The 14,963-nt window shown below is 41.6% G+C and overlaps 1 protein-coding gene across 1 annotated transcript in view; it reads left to right on the forward strand.

Annotated features, from left to right (window-relative positions):
- The window catches only part of LOC124170013, a 54,224-nt gene that overhangs the window by 16,075 nt on the left and 23,186 nt on the right, over positions 1 to 14,963 (forward strand). The window contains exons 2-4 of the mRNA XM_046548697.1: positions 6,775 to 6,998; positions 10,264 to 10,567; positions 11,984 to 12,145. Coding sequence (XP_046404653.1) covers positions 6,775 to 6,998; positions 10,264 to 10,567; positions 11,984 to 12,145 — 690 coding nt within the window. The remainder of the gene's footprint in view (positions 1 to 6,774; positions 6,999 to 10,263; positions 10,568 to 11,983; positions 12,146 to 14,963) is intronic.

Raw genomic sequence — 14,963 nt, forward strand, 5'->3', positions numbered from 1 at the left:
AGCCGATTTTTTCTTAAAGTTTTTGATTACGGTTTGAAGTTCTGCAGCGGTGATGAAATGCGGTTCTGAGATTGGAATGTATTGAAGGCTTAACCAGGTTTCGGTACATTTTAACTTCTTGGTCAGATTCGAGTGAGTTGGTGAACCTTGACGCGAGCATTTCTGCGAAAAGATTTGCCTTTTCTTGGTTTGAGTGCGCTCTGCCTGTTGGAGTGATAAGAGAAGGGAATTCTCTGCGAGGTTTCCGCAGTGCCTTAGCTACCGGCCAAATGGAGCCGTCAGCAGCACTTAGGGAATTCAGCTTCTTGCCTGTGGTCACGCAGGAGCCGCTGAACTCTGTTCCGAAGTGCATTATAGAACATGCGGTCTTCACGGAGTCTTGTATTCTGCCAAAGCTTTCTGGCGGCATTGCGGCGCTGGATGACTTCTAAGATGCTTTTTGGTAGTGCATCTGGGAGAGATTCGGCTGGCGGAATGTACCGGGATTTCTTTTCTGCATCTTGAATGAGGTTGGTAAGCTGGTGCACAAAGTGGTCTGCATCTGTCCTGGTTTCCAAGGGAAAGTCTTGAAGTATGTGATAATTGTCTCCAAGGAGCCGGGTGAATTTGCTGAAATTTGTACGTTTCCTGGGAAGAACAATGCGGTGATCCGGAGAGCAGTTGACGGTGAAAAGTACTGGAATGTGATCAGAAGCCGACGAATCTAATGTTATTGGTTGAGTCTTCGGTGGCAGGTTTAGAGCTAAGGAGATATCCAGAATGTCTGTTGATCCCGTAGTAGCAGTGTGCGTTGGACAGGACGGCGCCAAAATCTCTAAATTTCTGAATCTCTGAAGACGAAGAAGCATAGAGCACCTTGCCTTGTTGCTGCCAAGCACCTTGTTGGTGACGTTACATCCCGGGTGTTTTCCCGGCGTAGGTGCTGGAAGAAAAGTTCTCGGGCTTTCCACCGGGTAATAAAATCCTTCTCCGCCGACGTTTCGATGTCCATTCTCAGGGCAACTGCTGCCCTGAGGATGATGCCCCTGATGGACATCGAAACGTCGGCTGAGAAGGATTTTATTACCCGGTGGAAAGCCCGAGAACTTTTCATCCACGTTACATCCCCATTCCGTGTGTTTGGCGCTTATGTCACCTCCAGCAATAGGGTAGTTTCCTTCATCAAAAAAAACAAAAGGCAATAATTGCGATTCGTTACCCACCATTAGTGTATTCACAATATACAAATTCTTTCATTTTACAAATACCGGTTTAGACGAATGGCAATGGTCCATTTTTATCCTCATTTGAGAAGGACTAGATTGGCGCCCATGCGATGCCACTCCACGTGACGTCACAGGGACCTAATTTCTATACGAGAAGATAGGAGTTATACATCGTCTGAGGTTACCAATGCATGCATGAGGCGCAGAGCTCAGGGAAACTGTCTTAATAATCACTTATTTAAACTGGCTAAGGTCGGAAAGTTTTCCTCGTTTGATAAGGTATTAATAATCCTTATTTAAGACAAGCGCTACCAGCCAACAGGGTACTCAGCTACCCGCTAGCAGCCTGCGACGTATCAGCGCTGAGCCTTGCTTCAAGGTCACCTCACCGGGCAGGAGGGGGAACCAGAAATGCGTCGCACGGACTTTTTCCCATCATTCCTACTTAGCCGTCGCGTTTTCGCGCGCTTGAAATTTTTCAATTTTCATTTAATCGCGAATAATAGATATTGTCATTTAAAATCTCAAAGCGTGAAATACGTACTCCAGGAGTAATAATCTTTCGATTTAGGCAATAAAAAAAATAATAGGAAACCACCCTATTGTACGGCCGTAAAGTAATGAATTCAGATGGTCGACATCAGTTGTAGTTGGAGGTTTAGGTGGTCTGTAGACGGACCAAATGTTGACGTCGCCGATCTTGCAACGGATTTTGACACCGACTGCTTCCAGATTGGAGGAACGCTGATTTGATAATTGTGTGGAAGGAAGTGATGTTTTTGCTAGAAGAAGTACGCCGCCTCCTCTGGTGCTAACGCGATCAAGTCTGTATTGGTTGAGGCCGGGATATATAAGGATTTTTCGGGTTTTAGCATTGTTTCCTGTATCAGTGCAATATCAACTTGATGAGTACAGAGCAGATGACGGAGTTCTTCCTTCTTTTCCGTGATGCCGCAAATATTCCATTGGAGAATCCGGAGCTGTGAAGCTGCTGAATTAGCCATCGCTGAGAATGGTTATAGCGCCTTGAATCAATTCGGTAATGATGATTTCTGTTTTTGGGGTTGCGGAAGGGACAAGGAGTTTCTTGATAAGGTTTGATAGCCAGGTGGAAAGTTTTGCTTAATATTCAGAGTCAGGAAGGAGGAAATAATGGAATAAAGGTTTGAATCAGAGGATGTGGGTTGAGGAGTAGCAGGAGCAGGATTTGGTTGGCTGGGGAGAGCAGGAACTGATGAAAGAGGAGGTGGCGCTGGAGCAGCTGTGGCGCGGTTGCTAATTAACGGATACGTACAGCCATGAACATGCACAATTCTCCATTTCGTCGCTGCCTGACACGAATCTCCCTACTACCGCCATGTAATTTTAACGCGACACACCAGCCTCTTTCCAAAGTGGCGACACGAAGTGACAAATTTTGTAAACCTATCGACCGGAAGTTCGGGAAACAATCGCGTGCATGCAGCGCCCTACGTCGATGATTGTCCATATGCATGTTCATGCGTACAGCAATAACTTCTTTAAAAGCAATACATCATTCTCTGGGATATTTAAATTTCCCAGACAGCACACTGGTAACGGTGTACATATACCGTAAGTATACCAGGTGTATACTGTTTTCTTTAGAATCTGTATACATATTTTAGATTCTAAGTATACATAAACAGTATCCTGAAGCGTATATGTATACAGTATACGAAAGGTATCTCTATACCTTTCAGATACTGTATACGTATGTGCTACACATGGAAACAGTATCTGAAAGGTATATGTATACCTTTCATACACTGTTTCGATATGTAATCTCAGTGGCGGATGCATATGGGAGGCGTGCCCACCATCCCTTTCTGGCCGCCCTCATAACCAAACATTGCAGAACTACAATTTTAACTTTTTTATATCATAAGATGGCTTTGTATTTCATGTGCGTATAATCAGTTCAAATGACAGTTTCTTAAACTTAGCATGTGACTTGATTATTTTTTTAGGATAAAAGTAAAGGTTGGTCAAGATATCTTTTGCGCCCCCCTCTAGAGTTTTTTTTTCTGTATCCGCTAATACTGTGTAGCCATTAGTAAACAAGTAGTGTCCTTTAAAGGTTACTCTGTCCGTGTACTATTTCCATATGTAGCCTTCAGTATACACAGCGTCCTTTCCAATGGGCTAAAACCTTTCCGTTACTTGCGTGCTCCTATGACCCCAAGAGCTACACTGACAGGTACAAATCTAAATTGCCTCAGAAAGGGCCACTCACGCCAAATATGTGGAAGGGTAGAAGCCAGACGAATGGTAGTCCACGTGATGGTGTCACGTGAAAAACACTGTTGGAATTTAGTTGGAAAACCTTACCGGCTAACTCTTCCCTGAAAACATGGAGTGGGACCTGTTCGCAAAAGGCAGGTGTCATTCACGGCAGCGAGGTTGGCAAAGCAAATAATTACGTTTGTACATGTATCTTCATTCTTTGTAAAGGTATCGGCTCGAGCCGCTACTCTCTTCTTATTCTCCTTCTGGTTTCATTGGATAAAGACGTCGTCTCATTTAATATCTTTAAATTGATTCATCAGTGAATTTATTTTCCCCGGTTGGCTTCATGCAGCCCTGGCAAAAATGAAGGAGGCTGATAACGGTGCGGGAGAATGTTTTATCATTTCTGATCGGAACACCCAAGAATGCCGTCCACCTGGGTTATTAAGAAATGCAGATTAATTTAAAAAATCAATGAACTGTCTTAAGATGTAAAAAATCCTGCCATGAAAAGTCCCTCTTTTCATAAAGAAAAATGCTCTTCGAAATGTGATTTCATTCGTGCTTTTTTATCTACTGAGGTGATGAAACAAAAAAAATATTTTTCAGTGGAATTTATTCCTCAAGTCATAACGCGAAACTTAATTTTTTTTAATGCCAAGATTTGGACTCCCGCCCGTGATTTCGACCTATCGATTGTGGATTCCGTAGATAGTCGATTCCACCAGTTGTCGATTTCCACAGATACAAACATAGAGTTTATATTACTATTAGTATTAAGTAATATTTTTTACTGTTGCTTTCTGTGACTTCTGAAGTTCTATCCATTCCATCCTGAGTGTCAACTTCATGTTAAAAGTTTTACCCCCTCTTTCTAAGACGTCCTGAGATCAAGTCAATCAGCATTTCACTATGACCGATAGATATAGGTGTATCTCTGTTATAGTTTCCCCACCCTTGCTTTACGTCTTTGTGGAGTCCACTCCGCAGAGAGGATTGAATCCAATCACCCTGCTTGTGGTTGGTACCTTAACCTCGATCTAACAAGGGGAATACACGATCTTCGCGTCGCCGATCGAAGCAAATTTTTTTCGTAAATGTGAATGACGTGTGTTTTCCTACAAAAATTATGGACAGTCGTTGCGGTTGTGGAAATATCGCCTTTTCTTTCACTTCATCAATTTCTGCTTCCTCCCTTACCTTCCTTGACATAAACATCCGCCTAGAAAACAATACCTTCAGCACCTCCATCCACAAAAAACCCACCAACCATGAACAATGCCTACACTACACCAGTTGCCATCCACCTCATACCAAACACGCAATCCCCTACTCCCTCTCAGTCCGTGCCCATCGCATCTGCAACAATTCACCATCTCTTCAAAGAGCCACACAGAACCTCCACCATGCTCTCCTCAAACGAGAGTATCCAGAATCCCTGCTTAAAAAGAAAATACTCTCTCCCTCCGAACAGTGCACCCCACGCACCAAAAAAGAACAAACTAGCAAACTTAATCTCACCACCACATTCTTCCCTGGCACTCAAAAAATAAAAAAAATATTAAAAGATCTGTACCCCATCATCAGCAAAAGCAATATCACAGCTGCTCTTCTTCCATCCTGCCCCTCCATTGCCTACAGAAGAGCACCTAACTTAGGTAATATTTTCAAATCCACCCGCCCCCTCCTACGGTACGCTCTGCCCCCACTTCCCTCCCTGACTCCATGCAACCGCCCCCGTTGCAAGTGCTGCCCCCTGCTACGCCCCACCACTTCACCTGTCATCAATAGATCCTCCTCCACACCGTCCTGCATTTCCTTCAACGTTGTCTACAGGCTATTTTGTAATTTTTGCCCCTCGTACTACATACGAGAATGTACCACCCCCCTATCCATCCGATTGAACAACCACAGGCACTCCTGCAAACCCCCCCCCCCTTTCATGAACCCATTCCCATTCACTTTGCCTCACACAATAGTTCCTTCGATAAATGTTTTTCCCTAACTATTATTGAAATTCTGCCAGAGAAGGCAACCATCATCGAGATGAGAACGAGGGAAATGGCCCATATTTGGGTTGAAAAGGCATTTGAAGCGCCCGGGCTAAACATTGCCCATTAATAGCCAAAGTAAACCCTACCCTCCCTTTCCCCCCTCTCCCCTTCCCCTTCTTCCACCCCCACTACTCCACGAAGGAGAGCTACTGGAGGATCTGCCTGCAGCAGTTCACTACCAGCACTGACGATAGCGGGTCAGCCCGCTGAAACGTTTGCAAAATTCTGTGTGAGTGTCCTTTTCTATGTGTTCCTATGTTTTTATTATTTTTTATTTTGTCCGTTCTCCTCGATCGGCCACATACTTATATATATATATATACATAATCATAATAACATATAATAGAAATTGAAACAAAGAGATAGAAACATAAATGCAGGACAATGACACTGTGGCGTGGAGATGGAATGAAGGCCGAAAACACATGGAAAAAAGTTCACCTGAACCGGGAATCGAACCACGGACTATATATATTTCTTGAATACTGTATACGTATACTGTATATGCATGGTAGGAGGACATTTGCTGCGTTATATACATTTGGTAGATGGTGGGTATAAGTTTTTTATACGTATACAGTATACGTGTATCTTCTACTGTATACGCATGTTATACACTATGTATACGTATATTTAATGTATACAGTAGCATGTGTGCTGTCTGTCTTAATTAATTTTTTACATGGGTATAAATTTGGACACTCCATGACTTCGGAGCTATATATTATAAATAGGCTTGATGGGCCATTTTCAGAGATCTATTTGACTTTCCTTGCATAAATCTAGGGAATTTTTAGACATTTATTCTACTTTCCCTGCATAAATCTTCCCAATATGCTTTATTTTTGCAAGTTGTGATGGCAACGTTACATGATACTGAAATTTCCTCAATTTTCTAATAATAATTTTCATAACTCCACTAATATCATTTTTGGAAGAAAATTGTTTCCAAAAACAAAATATTATTCAAGACTTTTTCCAGCAACCTTGAAATATGTAACCAGTAGGAAAACAATCAGGGGAAGAATAAATGCAAATTATATTTTATTTTACCAATAAAAGTTAAATTTCTATTATTTTGCGTCAACTTTATCCTCTTTTTTCTGTTCTCATGGCGATGATAAAATGTTTTAAAGGTAAGTTTTTGCTCCCCTATCACTTGATAACTTGTCTTTGAAACCAAGGCCAAAAAAGGAGAATGGTCTCCTGCCAAACCCACTGTACATTTGTCTTTAACTTCTTGCTAAATGTGCTCATTTCCATTTCAGACGATTTCCAAGAGAAATCCATCTGTGTCAGGAAACTAGACGTTTTCCTGGATCGCGGCGTTCTGCACAGCTACTCAAAAGATTTCCTCGCTTCCTGGCCAGGAAATTCCAATTTCGACTGTAAAACCTATGTGCACTCCAAAACAAGAAATACAGGAATTATAGCAGTTATCCAGAACACAAAGTTCCGGGGAACTCCCGAGGATTGTAGGGATTATGTGTGGGTAAGTTTATCGCTCTCTTTAAGCCTGAGTCGACCGATATTTAGTTTTGCAATTTCCTGAGAATTCTAGCAATTGTTCTTTTTCAATTTGCTCTTATACTTAGTGTCGAGGGGAGGATGGGAAATGGTGAGAAACAGATAAGGAGGGTGAGGTTAAGCCACGGACTGGGATTAAATAAATGAGTACTTGCTTCTCCACCAAATTGGGTATTTTAATGAAACGTTTTGGGATGAAGGCAATAGAATATAAAACTGATATGAAATGAAACTGAAAAATACAATGAAACTGATCGTGTTTTTGAAAATATTTTGTTTTTACCGGATCGTAATTTTTATTTCATCAACATGTTAGATTTCCTCTAGGGAAAACCTGAAAGCTCTATCAATGGTGATAGCAAATATTACGAACGATAATTACGTCATTAAAAAGAGCTCTGGATGGAATGTGTTGTTTTACAGTAGGATGGGGTGACTTTGTGACAAGGGGTCTATTTTTCATATTTTTATCTCGCGCCACGACCGCTCGTCTCATGAAAGAGATGTACTGGACATTACATTTGTGAGACATGCCGCGACATGTTTGGGCAGCCAGATGGAGCTTCTTAGGACGCATAGTTCTTTCTGATGCCATTGCCTAGCAATGCTATGTTTTACTCTTTCGGAAAAGGAGAGAAACTTTATATTTTGAAAATTTTTCTGTTTAAGACATGTCTTAAACAGGTATGCAAATTTGTTTATGAATATGTTGGTCAAATTATTCTAGAATATCAATTAAATCCAGCCATTTTTGTCGAAAATATGAGAAAAAACTGGAATGCATGCACTTTGTGTGGTGACTTTGAGATACGTAAACCTGTCAAAAAGTCATGCCGCCATGATTTTAGAGAAAATTTTATCATGTTTCTTTTGTCTTTGCAACACTGTGAGAAAGATGAAGACTTATAAAAAGAAGTGGGGTGCAAGGGCCTAGAGAAATTACTGCAACCACTAGATTCGCCATATTTATAGTTCTAAAACCGATTTGGTGTGCAATTTCGTCGGATTGGTAGCAATCAACGTCCAGTAACCGGTGCAAGTACGTTCCTGCAAGGACGAACTGCCTAGTCTGTTAAAGAATATCATGGACAAGCTGCAGGAAAACAGTAAAAATATCCCCAGTCATGATGCAGGAAGAGTGGAAAGATTCAGCTCAAAAAAATAGAATTTTTCCGAAGACTTTCGAAGGCCGTCTTGGAAGAGAGCCTGCCTTCAGTACCAGGAGTGGTTGGTAAGATCTTCATAGAAGTGCTAAACAAAAATAGAGAAGAGGTTATACAGGATGCCATATGCCCCCAAGAGAAGGAGAAGCGAGGATCCTTTGAGGTGAAAAATATCAACTAGGGAACACCCAGTTCATCGCTTGCAAAAATTCTATAGCTTTGCCAAAGCATAAAACACTGGTAAATTAAGTAAATATATTTTTTAAATTGTGACATTATTCTTTTAGCGTACTTAATAACCCAAAACAAATTGTCACAAAGTTACCTCACCAAGTGGGGTGACTTTGTGACGACGTTTTCCCTTTATATAGTTGTTCATATTAAAGATACAGATTTTTTTAGGACATTATCTTTAAAAGAAAGGTTGAAACTATCATATGACGTCATCCGTTTCAGTTCATGTTAAAAATTGATCAGCGTACGGGCAAAAACGTGCAAAACTTGTCACAAAGTCACCCATTCTAAGGTAACCATTAAGAGGAGCATGTTCGGAAGACAATTGAAATTATTATTTAAATCTCCGAAATAGTTTTCGGTTGACTAGGGAGCCATCATGGGGAAAGATGCCTTCACTTGTCCAAGGACGTGGTTAGAGTGAGGATATTCAAATGTTTCACGTCCTTGGACAGGTTAAAGGGGGTTTCACACTGTCAAATTCCGTTCGAGCCTCGTTGAACAATCTTTATCGAATATATATGACGTCATGTCAATCATCATGACTGCGGACATTTCGTCTTGAATGCTCTGGAATCACTTCGTTTCCATCAAATTCATCTTGTCTTGAACGGTTCTAATTTCTATTGAATCTCAAATGGTATTGAAGCGTTTCAACCAGTCAGTGTTTCCGAGCCTTGCCAACGCGACCTTGGAGATGACTATTGACATCATGGCCGTTTAGGAGAGGACCGCTGTGGAAGCCCTCATTAGTTTTTATGAGGAAAAAAGGTGTTTGTACAAAGTAAGCTCCCCAGATTACCACTTCAAGCAGAAGAGAGGTTCGGCGCTGCAAGACATAGCCACTAATTTGTTGACTGTAAGTAAAATTATTATTATAATTGTTTTGGTTAACCTTGACCTATACTTAACTTGTGAGGATATTAACTTATGCAATATATATTGCGTATATATTATATGTGATATCAGAATGCTTCGATAATTTTTGTGATAATATTTTGTACGTTTATTTCCTTAAAATTATAATTTCATTCAGAAATATACATTTCTGAAGCTAGGGCTTGTTTCGTTCAAATGGTGTTGGATATGTTTTTATTTAGATATGTGGTGTTCTCGTAGTGGCCTTTATATTGAGTTTTTTGTAGTACGTGGTTTCAATGAATCCTACAAAGAATTATTTTGTCGTTACCGCCGATATGGTCTTTTAAAATATATGCGTACTCGATACTCCCAACAGTTTCGACCTGGTACCACATTGGAGGACGTGAAAACTAAGATAAATGGCCTCCGCACGCAATATATGGCTGGAAAAAAAACACATTAATCAGGTCGAAGAAGAGTGGAGCAGGAGTGGAAGAGGTTGTAAGGCCAAAATTGTGGTGCTACAATCATTTAAGTTTCCTGGAAAGGCATACGGCACCCAGGAAGAGCGTATATGGTTGCCCAGACAACCGGAAAACCGGGTTCGGAGATTTGAATATACATACACGCTTTCGAATTTGATTTCAGCCACTTAGCAGCTCCGCCCAATTTCGTTTTATGTCAACCAATGCAACCTTAGCCTTGCACCATGGTAGCCTAGTGGCTGGAGTGCATAGGTGTTGGTCCAGGGGTCCCAGGTTTCGGATGCCACCAAACAAAAGAATCCTCAAAAAAGGACGTGGCAATGGCCTCCCTAATCGAAAATGTGAAATTCATTCGTCTGCAGCTTATTCAGGGGTGAGCTCTATCCTCACCTATGCAAAATGGGCCTTCGGGTTGAATCACGAAGTGAGTGAATGATTGACTTTTAGTCTTGATCTCATTTCCTTTCATGTGCCTGCCGCGAGACAGTTCAGCGAGGATGAGAGGAACAGGTGTGGGGACATGTCTTTTGGCTTGAAGTGGTCCAAGAGCGGAAGGCTACCACCGCCATCCGAGTTCATTTCCGCCTTCTCCGGACTTTTCACAAGAATCTCTGATATCTACAGAGATTATGACGGTTCAACCAGCACTGACTCCAGGAAAAGATTCCTGTCCTTTGGGTCCTGGGTTTCGCCTGATTACGTGCTCACGACTGATATCCACATACACAGTCAGCCTTCCCTGGAATATGAGCAGGAATTGCAGTTTGCCATTGCATACACAGGATTCCAAAGTAAGATTATATCCCGCTGGTCGTGCAAGCACTGTGCTACAAGGAGTGCCACTAGAGAGGTGCAATACAAAATGGTCAAAAATTATGCCAAAAGTGAGAGGCGATGAGAAATCATTTGAAACAAGCCATTGATTTTAAAAGATTGCCTTACCTCCCATGTTTTACTTGAGGGTCTGGAAAAAATGGGGCCTCTCTCAAATGAATGTCGGTTTATGGTGATTTTAAGGGGTCCGGGTAAAGAATTAATGAGGCAAAGAATGGTGCAGGTGTTGGTCGAATTGGTGTGTTCTCATTCTTTCCTTGTTGTGTTACTTTGGTGCCGCCTTTTCCTTAGAAGGTGGCCCACATGTAGGGGCGGTTCTATTCTGTCTCGTCTTGACTTGCGTCGAGCTCCCAGTTACAATCGGTGTTCAAAAATTAGCGCAGTGGGACAATGAGCAGCAAGGAGAGTGCATACATTTTTAATTGCTACATAAGACTTGAGAGAGAGCTTTATTTCAAGTTATATTCCTTATGTACAATGTTTTCTTGCACTCCTATTCCTGTGCATTCCTGTCTCTTTCCTGCTATCGTGTGAGTGTGTATCTTTCCTTTCATCCTTGTGTCCTCGTCCATTTCTTCTGTTGGTGAGTAGTGAGCTGCCCCAGTACCATCAATTGGTTACTCTTGTGGGCCAAAGCAAGGAGAGTTTCCTGTGCATAATACCCCGCTGAAATCCTGGATCTAAGCGTCCAGGTAGCGTAACTGGTAGAGCACCTGGCCGGCATTCAGGAAGTTCTGAGTTCGAGTCCCAGTCAGGCCACATTTTTACCCTCTGATTTCTACCACAGCACCGTTGTCCTCATCCTTTTTCCATTGTATGTTCCTATCCCTCTCTTTCCTTACCTCCTAATTTATTTGTATATACATATATTTTTTCATGATAGCAATTGTGTTACCGAAAGCCACGGAAATATATGTCACCCAGTATGGGATGTATGGCCATCAACAGGCAAGGTCACTTGCCCCGTGAGGGTACAGGTTTGGAAGGAAGGGTGGAGAGAAACCCGGTGTCGGAGTAAGACTTTTCTTTAAAACAGGCATCGCTTAACGTACCATTTGACGGATGGGGTGCTTGAATTGTATTGTCTTTCACAAATCACTCAAGCAGGGAGTCTCTGAAAATTCTCCTACTGGATTTAATCACAAACCCTCAAATGTCACTTTAGCCTCCACACCAACCCGGTCCCACAGAAATAATTATATTTTATTATCATTGGTGTGCGGAGGTTACAATACCTCTGCCATTTTATAGAGCTGAGATAAAAGCAGCAAGTGACGCGGAAAGTTTTCTCTTCGCTGTTTCAAATTGATTCAAATGTTGAAGCCATTTCATGATTTTCAGTTGTATTTACGGGACTTTTTTTCTTTTAACAGATTGCGAGGACGCGAACATAACGCAGCCAATGTTCAACTGTGGTTACGGCGTCTGCATATTGAATATATATGTCAACGACGGAGTGGTGAACTGTCCATTCGGAGACTGCAGGGACGAGGGGGGATGCGAGAATGCAATCAAAACCTCGCCACTGATGACGGGTGAGTCGCTCTCAGCCACGCAACAATGACAAGCAAAGATATCGCACTGACCACTAATGTCAACTGTTAGTCAACTGTTCACAGCACGTGTTCCATTTGCTTTACAATCATCTTCAGGTGATGAGTACGTCACGTCATGACGGTGATGACATGTACTTACCTATTGTAAATGATAAATGTAAATAGTACCAGTTGATGAAAATCGAAGCACCCGTTGTTAGCTGTTAAATAAAATATAATATATCTGTTGTAATTAATATCTGTTTATCATTCAATTTGTTTATTGCTCCACGGTATCCTTCCAGTAAACGTCGATTTCATTACAATTTTCTTTACAATTACGTAAATGTACAGCTTTTCGGAGCAGTCAAGATTAACAGTGGAAAAAATGGTATCCAAAGATAGTACTGCCTTCAAATAGCTCAGTTTCATCATTTTATTCCGCTTACAGAAATTAATCTCAACGAAATAAAAATAAATAGCCAACGAAAAGTAAACTTAAAGGCTTCGGGGCGTTTTAAAAAAATTACGCGTTCTGGAGGCAAGTTGTGACATTTATGAATAACTAATGCAAACTGCCGCTAACATTGTACTTAAATTGTGTTCAGCTGGTTGTAAGGGACCACGGACGCCAACTTACAAAAAATATTGGGGGGACCCAAACCAGGGATCTGGCCCCAGAAAATTTGATAAGTAGTAAGTTTTAAGTTTTTTTAAGCATTTTAGAAGTCTTGTGATCAACATTAGAACCCTGATAACTCGAATCTCGATACCTGGACACTCCGGGGAAAATCAACAAGCCTGACACAGTTTTTCCTCACTCATAACAAATTTTTGAGGGGGCTCGGGCCCCCTCAGGCCCCATGGAGTTGGCGCCACTGTAAGGGACCTAGATGTTTTCTCCAATAGATCTTTTTCTGTTCCATATTACATCCACATAAGTCCCCTTCCTACCCATTTGACCTAATTGATGTGGGCATTGTGGACATTGCAATAGTTGCGGTGGATGTTTTGATAGTTTAAGTACATAGTTTAAATGTTTTCCCTATGTCCACAAACCAAGGAAATGACGCTTTGTCAACGAAAGCCAATGCACGCGGTGTGAAAAAATGAAGACAATGTAAGGACCATCTGATCAACACCGTGAAAATCTTCCACCCTACCCCCAAGGCGGAATGGAATGTTTTTTTGTACCCATACTATGAGGTCAAAAGGTGAGCATTTTAAGATTTAGTTTGTGTCAAACAAAACTTTCAATCTTTTCAAATGTTTCTGTCAAATTTCATCCAAATTGCTAAACTTTGAAGGCTAAAATTAGAGATCAAAACTTACACATTAGTAATGGTATATACTCGTAGCAATGGTCTGTATTCATACATGAAGGAATTATATAATTAATTTTCATTTATTAATATTTCAATTTTATTGCTGATTTTATTCACATCTGTACCAAAATTTAGCCATTACCTAAAGCCAGATACCTAAAGGCCAAATCTAATGTATTATACATAATGCAGCAAATAGAACTTGCAAAAGGGTGATAGGAAAAAAAGTAATGATTAGTCAAAATGACTCATGCTTTGACGGACTGGAGATTGGCCTCCAGCATCGTTAAATATGATATAACAAGATGGGCTATAATGAGTTTTAGCCCTTACATATCGGACAGTGAAGATGGAATTTTCCCGGCACTTCTTCAAGAGGGACAGGAGCTGGGATTACTCCCCATGGTAAGGATATTCCGCTCCTGCCTTGCATATGGGTATATCCCAAAGAAGTGGAGAGCTACCAAAGTTGTCTTTATCCCAAAACCAGGGAAGACAGACTAAACTTTGGCCAGCTCATTTAGGCGCATCAGCTTAATGTCTTTCCTGCTGAAAACGCTGGAGAAGATAGTTGATAGATATATCAGAGATGGCCCCCTTAGGGACCATCCTCTGCATCCACATCAGCACGCCTACCAGAAGGGCAGGTCTGTGGAAACTGCACTCCACAACCTAGTCTGCAGGTTAAAGAATGTACTGGAACATGGTTTGTATGGGTTTGGAGCCTTTCTAGATATAGAAGGAGCCTTCAACAATACATCCTTTGAACAAATCTGCCTGGCAGCAGACAGGCATGAAATAGACAGGAATGGATACATGCTTGTGCAGAAAACTGTTACCGCCAGCCTTGGAGGGAGCTCGCTGATGGTGACTGTGACAAGAGGGTGTCCACAGAGTGGGGTATTACTATGGAATATGGTAGTTGACAGTTTACTGTCAACTACCATATTCAACAACGCCGGTGTATTCACACAAGGATATGCTGATGATATTGTGATCTTGGTTTCAGGCAGATTCCTAGACACAGTATGCGAGCTTTTGCAGAAAGCCCTAGATAGAACAGTCCAGTGGTGTTCCGAAACAGGACTCTCTGTTAATCCAGATAAGACCAATCTTGTTTTCTTCACTAAGAAGAGAAAAAGAGAGGGATTTACTTCCCCTTACTTCCTGGGAAAGAGACTAAAGCCGTCCTCATCGGTCAAATATCTTGGAGTCATTTTAGATTCCAAGCTCAACTGGAGAGAGCACATGGATAGCAAACTCAAAAAAGCATGCGCCTCACTATGGGCATGTAGAAGAGCCCTTGGCAAATCATGGGGCCTTCAACCCGGAGCCATTAGCTGGTTATATAATGCAGTGGTGAAACCCAGTTTCATCCACTGCTCAATTTTATGGTGGAAGAAGACCAAATAAATTACTGTTAGGAACAAGCTTAACCACTTACATAGAATGGCCTGCATGGGCATCGCAGGAGCAATGAGGACGACTCCAAC

This window comes from Ischnura elegans, chromosome 13 (assembly GCF_921293095.1).
Source record: "Ischnura elegans chromosome 13, ioIscEleg1.1, whole genome shotgun sequence".
Classification (NCBI taxonomy): Eukaryota; Metazoa; Arthropoda; class Insecta; order Odonata; family Coenagrionidae; genus Ischnura; species Ischnura elegans.